This window comes from Suricata suricatta, chromosome 8 (genome assembly GCF_006229205.1).
Source record: "Suricata suricatta isolate VVHF042 chromosome 8, meerkat_22Aug2017_6uvM2_HiC, whole genome shotgun sequence".
NCBI classification, from domain to species: domain Eukaryota; kingdom Metazoa; phylum Chordata; class Mammalia; order Carnivora; family Herpestidae; genus Suricata; species Suricata suricatta.
Genome location: NC_043707.1, coordinates 90,081,913 through 90,090,841, shown reverse-complemented (window position 1 = coordinate 90,090,841; position 8,929 = coordinate 90,081,913). Strand labels below are relative to the sequence as shown.

Below are 8,929 nucleotides of genomic sequence, written 5' to 3'. Positions count from 1 at the left end.
ATCGCCTACCTCTAGTCCTGTGCTGTGTTAAGTATTTGGCTAGAAGTTTCCTGCAGGAAGAGTGGCCTTAGTATGACTGTTGCAGATCTGGATCTGGAGGTTGTTGGCCAACTCCACTTCTTTTTTTTTTTTTCAAGTTTATTTATTTATTTTAAGTGATAGTGGGGGAGGAGCAGAGAGAAAGAATCCCAAGCAGGCTTTGCACTGTCAATGCAGAGCCTGACGTGGGGCTGGAACTCACCAACTGTGAGATCATGACCTGAGCCGAAATCAAGAGTTGGACCCCCAACAGACTGAGCCACCCAGGCGCTCCCCACTTCATTCACTTCTCCAGGGAAGAGCTGAGGGGAACAGCTCCGCAATCAAGTCTACATGATGTGAGCAGGAAGGAGAGAAGCCACCACCAGGAGGCCAGGTGGAAAATGGAACGGGAGCAGCCAAGGTGCTTTGTGGGTAAGCATGACCACATGCAAATTTTTATTTACACATATATGCATTGGATAGACTGGTTTACTGTTACAACAGGGCATAAATGGGTCTGTGAATAAATGGGCTGGCAGGGAGAAATGAGAATTGATAAGGAAGGAGACCAAAAAATCGATAAAAATTGGACATAAGAATTAAGAAGGCATAGCTTCCTGGAGCTGTTTAATGTAGGAGAAAATCATCCTATAATCCTCAATATACCCAGAGGGCAATCACTCTATTACTGGAAGTGTCACAGAAAGGATAGTCAGGTTGAGAATCATCTGTCCTATGAAGTAAATATGTATTCCTTTATATAGGCACTTTCAAAAAATGTTCAACAAAATGATTTTTTATATGTCACTTGCTTAAATGGTAACTCCCTTCATTCTACACTTTATGACTTAAAAAGATTGATTTCTCTGCTAGATAGCTGGGTTATACTTTATTTTTAAAATATTCATGCCACCTGTTTCATGGCTTTTTAAAATAACTTTATAGCTACCATTTTTAAAAACTACATTTTTGATAGTGTATTAGAAAGTGATAGAAAGCCTTCTGCAAGTGAGGGTGTGAAAAGAATCCAAATTTCAATGGCAAAATGTAAAACTCTTTTTGTATTATTTACAACACAAGGCTCAAGGGAAATGTTTGTGCTTTACATATTTATAACTTTCAAAATATCTTTCATAACCTTGGAAATAAGAATAAATATAAAGTTAGAGCTTATAAATATTTTAAAGACATAGTCAGATTATAACAAAAGCAAAGTCTATAAGTGATACTTTATTGTGGCTGTAATGAAACTCAGAAAAGTCATTTGTATTAAGTAACTTCATTTAGTCCTAGTACTCACAGGCACTGTCCTCTACGCATAAAGTTAGATGTAAGGCTATTATTTGTCATTAAATTTTAAGCAACAAAAGCATTTATCTCACTGTTACCATGGGCACCATGGTATCTGATTCAGCATCAACTGATTCATGTTACTCATCTTTCTTACCACTATTATATATTTATATATATTTATAAGTAATTTAAACATGATTTATAAGTAATAATATTTATAATACTATGTCTGTTGTTACTACATCAGTACTTTCACATCCCTTTTGGTGGCTAAATGCAATAAGAAAAGCAGGGAATTTGGGGACACCAGGGTGGCTTGGTCACTTAGGCGTCCAACTTCAGCTCAGGTCACGATCTCACAATTCATGGGTTTGAGCCTCACGTCAGTCCTCTCTCTCTGCCCTTCCCCTGCTTGTGTAGGCATGCACTTTTTAAAAAAGAAATCATTTTTGAAAAAAATCTTTTGAAAAAAATTAAAACAATATAAAGAAAAGAAAGTAGGGAATTTGATGACAGACCTGGGGTTGAGTTCTAAGTCTGCCTCACGTTTGCTGGATGACTTCTCTTTATTACATCAGTTCCTTAATGCTGCCCTTCATGTGGTGGTTGTGGGGATTCAGTATGTGTGTATGTGTAAATCACCCATGTGGACCAGAGTTTTTAATGTTCTGCTAAATCTCCTAAATATTAGAGGCTGATCTTTTTCCTGCTTCATGGAGAAAATTAGAATCTCACCAGTTCTTTTTCACAGATTTATTTCTTGTCCCTTTACCACTTTCTTGAAGTTGCTTCCATTCAAAGACACCAGGAGCTTCCTAGCTGCCAAATCCAATTACCTCCATTTCAGTCCTCCTTCTGTTTGCGCTCTCCGCTGCATTAGCAAGTTGACCACTCTCCTTCTTGAAACATCTCTCTTTCTTGGCGTCTCTGAAGCCACTCCTAGTTCACTTGCAGTCATCTTCCTTCCTTCCTTCCTTCCTTCCTTCCTTCCTTCTTTCCTTCCTTCCTTCCTTCCTTTCTGATTCTGGGGTTCTTTTATGGCTGACATATCATAGAATGCACGGTTGGTAGCAGAAAGCAGTGGTAAGTTGGTTCAGCTTGTGATTCGAGAGGGAAGCCAAGAAAAACAACCAAGGCCAATACTGTGAAGACACAGAAGCCAAGGAGGACATGTGCCAGAAGCTGTAACAGAGAGCTGGAGCCAAGAATCAGGAGCTAGAGGTCGCCTCTAAGGTAACTGCGGATGACAAACCACGGAGAAAACCTCATGTGATACAACTATGTTTGCTGGCCATCTTTTACATTTTCACCTGGCACTGTTGTTGCCGGTGGGCATGTACATAGTCGAAGCAGCGTCTTAACAGGACTGCCTAGTGCCTTCCACTTTCTTTCCTTTCGGACTTTTATTTTATTTTTTTAATGTTTTATTTATTTTTGATACAGAGAGAGACAGAGCATGAGAGGGGGAGGGGGAGAGAGAGAGGGAGACACAGAATCTGAAACAGGCTCCAGGCTCTGAGCTGTCAGCACAGAGCCTGAGCGGGGCTCGAACCCACGAACGTGAGATCTGACCTGAGCCGAAGTCAGAGGCTTCACCAACTGAGCCACCCAGGCGCCCCTCCTTTCGGACTTTTAAATGTTGCCCCTCAAGTCCCAATCTTGGACTTCTCTTTCAATACACACTCAGCCTGGATGGTCTCATCCAGTCTCATTTTAACTACCTGGCTCTCTTGCAAGTTGTAGATCTTCTAATGGGTGTATTTATCTAGATTTGCAGTATTTGAAGCTTGGATGCCTGTATTGAGCGTGGTATTTTCTTAAACTTTCCCTCCTTCGTTTGCGGCATCACCCCCATCTGGTCTCATATTAGAAACCATGATGTCTTTCTCAAATTCTTTCTCTTTGCTGACATCTAGTAAGTTAACAAGACTTCTAAAAATAATGAGAACTTACCTCTACTACTATGACGACGACTACTACTACTATTGCCTTTTTATCTTGCCCTTGAGCTAAGCACTCTGCTAAGCCCTTTATGTACATTACCTCATCTAATCTTCATAATAGCTTTAATAACAGCTTGTGGGTGCTGTTATTATCTCCGTTTTAGAGATGAGGATTCTGCGGCATATTTGAATTACTCTCTCCTGTTCTAAATAGCTGGCTCCAGATACACAGAATTGAATCCAGGCATTTTAACGCCGGAGCCTGCTTTCTCCATCACTATATTCTGTGTGTACTTTGCTCCCTTGTGTTTCTCTCAACAAAGTCTCACAGACCGAGCCCCCTCTTCAGCTACAGTTACACAAGTTCACATACCTGAGCTCCAAAAGCAGGCGGATTTGTGTTAGAATCCTGGTTCCCCAACCTGCTGTGTGACTTTGGACAAGTTACCTTCTCTGACTTTAATTCCTCATTGGTAAATAGGTATGTACTAGCTACACTACAGGTTGATGACAGGGTTTTAAATTAAATAATACAAAGAAAAAATAAAGAATACAGCATAGGTAACCTATGTAAAGCTCTATACATTTAATACATATAAGTTACATGATGCCTAATTCCCTCTGTTACTGTTACTCTTCTACTCCAGTATAAACCCATAGAGGTTTTTACTTTGTTTCAAAAGATGTGTAACTGGCTTTCCTGACATAAGACCTGCTAAATTCATCCTCTCCGTTGTCAGAATTATTTTTCCTAAAGCGATATCTGATCATGTCACGCCCCTAAGGAGCCTCTAATATTGCTTTTCTCCAGGAGTTTGCCTTTTGTGCCATATTAAAGCATTGGCCTCAACTTCTTAAAATGGAATGATACCTGCTATCATTCTCATTTATTTTTCCACTGCTCTCGCAAAAGTGACACAGGCTTCATTAACACCAAACTTCTTATTTCATGTTTATGCCGGTCCCTTTGATACGTTTGGGTTTCCTTCTGTTCCCTGTTTCAGTACTTAGCCTTTGTCATCTAGAAAACTCCTTGTCCTTCAAGACCCAGCTCTTCATGATACCTTCCCCTAAGTCAAAATCAAACACCTCTGTGTGCTATTAATAAGAGTATAGTTAGTCATAGTATTTATCATACCAAATTTGTACTTACTGAGTTGCAATTTCTTTCCCTAGGGAAAAGACCATTTCCAAATAAAAATCCATCAAATTTGGTGTGTCTGTACAGTATCTGGTACATTGTAGGTACTCACTGTATGTCACTGAATGAATAAATGACAAATTTCTTATTAAGTTACAAAGTCTTACAAAAATAGGGGTGCCTGGGTGGCTCAGACAGTTGAACATTCAACTCTTGATTTTGGCTCTGGTTATGATCCTAGGGTCTGGGATTGAGCCCTGCACTGGACACCCTGCTGAGTGTGGAGCCTGCTTGAGAGCCTCTCTCTCTCCCTCTCTCTCTCTCTCTCTCTCTCTCTCTCTCCCTCCCTCTCTCCCTCTCTCTTTCTCTCCCCCACTGCCTCGCTCCCCAGCTCATGCTCTCTCTCTCTCTCAAAACAAATCTTTAAAAATATGTATGTACAACAATAACCTCCAAAAGTTTTAAAAATAAAGGCAAAATTGAGCACTGCTTATGTTTTAAGAACAAGGTAATTATATAGATCATGATAATCACCTGTGGCTATTGGTAGATACGTTGCAGCTTGATAATTATACTCCACTTTGGGTTCAGGTTAGAATGTTCCTCTAATTTGCCACAGAAGCTGCTGTTTAAAGAGGCTAAAACCTGGGATGAGAGGACCTCTTTGAATTATAGTGGCATTTCCAAGTCTTTGCAGTGTCCATCCATTTCTCTCACGTGGCAATAATAACCACATCAGTTAAATAACTGAAAATCAGTAAGTTCTGTTATTTCTCTGAATTCCTTGGAAACAGTTGAGCCAAAGTAATGAGGAAAATCATTGATTTGAAAACTAGAGCAGTGTTCATCAAAATGTGAATAATGAGTCATTAGTGGCACATGATATCAATTTAGTGTGTCGCCCCAGCAATTAAAAAGAAGGAACAGAATAGAAAATGCTATAGCATGCTGCATCAGGTAGGAGTATGTTATTTTGTAAAATTTTTGTTACAGTTATATGTCTGTGTGTGTGTGTGTGTGTGTGTGTGTGTGTACTGGGTTGTGACGTAAAATGTATTTCCCAACATAGTATTTATTCCCACTGGACTGGGAAGTAGTTTGACATTCACCGCCCTACAGGACACAGCAACATTGTTCAAGGAGTTGGATCATGTCCAAGTACCCACTTAATAAAATTGGTTTAAATTTGATAACATTTGATAACATGCCCCACTTGCGGCCCTCAAACTCTAATTACATAATCATAATTCCAAAAGCATAATCAATACCTGATTCATTCACCAGACTTGGCTTCAAATAACATTTAATTATTTCCAAAGTCAAACCCATCTCTGAGACATGCATGTTCACCACCACAGAAACTGTGCCAGAAATTTTGCCATAGATTCTGAAGTCAATACCAAAATAGTAGTTTGAAAAATATTTTCAGCAAAAGCAACATCACTAAAATTAGACTCAGATCACTGTTTTGCAGGACTGCTTCTGAAGTTTCTGTTTGCATGTGCATCACATTTAATGTAATTATTGTATAATTTTCTTCCAATTAGATTGAGTCCCTATCACACAGAAAACTTATTTTGCTATTTCTGTATCCCAGTGCCTCTGTGTGCATGTGTGTGTGTGTGTGTGTGTGTGTGTGTGTGTGTATTCTAGACATAAGAGGCATTTAATAAATGTTAGGAAGACAGTACTCATTTGAATATATACATGTTCTGAAACTTAATTGAATGACTCAAGGTCAGAGGCCATGCTAAGGCTATTCATAATTTAAAGAATCTACTTCTCAGGGCACCTGGGTGTCTCAATTGGTTAAGTGTCCAACTTCAGCTCTGGTCATGATCTCACAGTTTCTGAGGTTGAGCCTGGAGCCTGCTTTGAATTGTGTCTCCCTCTCTCTGCCCCTCCTTCCCCTCTTTCTCAAAAGTAAAATAAACATTAAAACTTTAAAAAAATGAATATACTTCTAGTCTCTCCACCTACAAAACAGGGCTTTATTGGAATTTAAAATTCAAATCTTTTTTAATCATCAAAGGAATAAAGTTTTAAACAAAATGAGATGTGGTTCTGATGTCAAATTATCTTGAATGCAGGTAGAGAAATGAGCATCTCAGGCAATGTGTGCTATAGGGAAAACTGAAGAGTTGGGAAATACATATCAAAAATCTTTTAATATAGTTATTCTATGATGAAGAAATTTTGTGATTCTCACAATAGAACAATATGTAGCCATGAAAAATAATGATTTTCAATTGTATTTGGCATAGAGGAAGTCTCAGAAAAATAAATAATAGGTAACAAAGCTATAAGCTATAGAATATCATTTAAAATATTTATTTTATTTTTTAAGCATATTTATTTATTTTGAGGGAGAGCACAAGTGGGTGAGGGGCAGAGAGAGACGGGGAGAGAGAATCCCAAGCAGGCTCTGCACTGTCGGCCTGATGGGGAGCTCCAGCCCACGAACCATGAGATGGTGACCTTGGCCGAAGTCAGACGCTTAACCAAGTGAGCCGCCCAGGCACCCCTCATTTTAAACATTTATGAGGTAAAATTCACATAACATAAACATTTTACAGTGAACAACTCAGTGGCTGTTTAGTATCTTCATGTTATTGGCCAACAACCACCTCTACTTCCAAAACATTTTCATCACCCCAAAAGGAAATCTGTACCCATTAAGCAATCCTTCCTCCCCCAATCCCTGGTAATCACTAATCTGCATTATGTCTTCTATGGATTTACTTATTCTGGATATTTCATATACATGTATCATACATATGTGACTCTTTGTTATTTTACTTAGCTTAATGTTCTCTGTCTTATAGCAGTGCTATTCCTTCTTATGGTTGAATAATATTCCATTACATGCATATACCACAATTTATCTGTTCATGGGTAGATGCACATCTGGGTTGTTTCTGCCCTTTGGCTGTTGGAAATAGTTTTTTTTTAATTTTTTAATGTTTTTTAAATTTATTTTTGAAAGACAGAGACAGCATGAGCAGGGGAGGGTCAGAGAGAATGGGAAGCAGGCTCCAGCCTCCGAGCCTCCAGCCTCAGAGCCCGATGCGGGGCTCAAACCCACAAACTGTGAGATCATGACGGGAGCCGAAGCCGGACACCCAACCGACTGAGCCACCCAGGCGCCCCTGGAAATAGTTTTGCTATGAACATGGGTATACTGCAGAATCACTTAAATGATCTACCTACCTACTGGTAGAGAATAAATTCAGGAATATTAAGGGTCATTATTTTACGATTACAGGGGAATCTTTTTATATTATTGAGAACATTGGACTTCAGAATTAAGCAGACCAGATTCCATTTCTTCATGTGTAAATGGGGGAAATAGAACCTAAAACAAAACTGGGTTATTGTGAGGAATAGATGAAATTTATGTAAAGGACTTAGAACTATGTGGAGGTACAGTATAAGTACTGAATACACAGTATTTTTTAAATTTTTTTTAATGTTTTATTTATTTTTGATACAGAGAGCGAGACAGAGCATGAGAGGGGGAGGGGCAGAGAGAGAAGGAGACACAGAACCGGAAACAGGCTCCAGGCTCTGAACTAGCTGTCAGCACAGAGCCTGATGCGGGGCTTGAACCCACAAACGTGCGATCTGACCTGAGCCGAAGCCGGAGGCTTAACCGACTGAGCCACCCAGGCGCCCCTACACAGTATTTTTTGATCCTTTGTTTTTACTTTTCGGTTACCTTCATCTAAAATATGTTCCCCTAACGGACTGCTGATACTCATTTGGGCTGGTGCCAAACGGTGCTTGATGGTTTCATCTGATAACATCACTTTGACTGAGTCTAGTTCTACAATGTAACTCTGCAAGTTTCAATTAGCGTATTCTCCAACCCCCTGTATTACTCCTCATCCCTGTTAGTCTTTGTTTCAGGATCGCTTTATAACGTTGCAGATGCAACCATCCTGGCTTTTTACATTTTAGTAATTTACGAAAGGGACCGGTGAAGAGCACAGGCTTTCTGGTGCACAGCTAGGAAAATCCTTTGCTATCAGGTTTTTCCAATACATAAAATTTCCTCCAGAGTATTTTTGTACTACCTAGAAAATCTGAAGTTTTATTTTTCATCGTCAACTCAAACTTCTTTGCGAAATCTGCACATCTTGAGCGCGAAAGGAAGGTTAAGGTCCGGAAGCCTGCAGGGCACCTCCCCAGGTTTGGGGAGCCCGATCTGGCGTCTGCAACCACCGAGCCTCCCCAGCTCGGGAGTTTTGAGGAGAGCCCGGGGACGGCTGGGTGTCACGTGGAGGGGCAGCGCGGGGGACGGCGCCTAGGGTTCGAGAACCTCCCCAGCCCCCACCCGGGAAGCTGCCGCTGGGGGGTCGCGTCCCCAGAGCCCAAGCCTGGGGCGTTCACTACCGCCTCGCGGGGAGCGGAGCCCGCCCGCCCGCGGCGCACAGGTGTCCGGTGGCGGCGCTCAGGGCGGCGGGAGGGATGGGCGCCGCCCGTGCGCGGGGGCTGGGGCCCGGGGGGGAGGTTCCCGCGAGGTGGTTCT

At 40.9% G+C, this 8,929-nt stretch overlaps 1 protein-coding gene across 1 annotated transcript in view; it reads left to right on the top strand.

The window, feature by feature from the left end:
- Positions 1 to 422: 422 nt before the first annotated feature.
- RAVER2 (ribonucleoprotein, PTB binding 2) overlaps positions 423 to 8,929 on the top strand; it is a 102,296-nt gene continuing 93,789 nt past the window's right edge. Inside the window, exons 1-3 of the mRNA XM_029945819.1 lie at positions 423 to 453; positions 8,308 to 8,377; positions 8,479 to 8,841. Of these exons, the coding sequence (XP_029801679.1) occupies positions 423 to 453; positions 8,308 to 8,377; positions 8,479 to 8,841 (464 nt within the window). The remainder of the gene's footprint in view (positions 454 to 8,307; positions 8,378 to 8,478; positions 8,842 to 8,929) is intronic.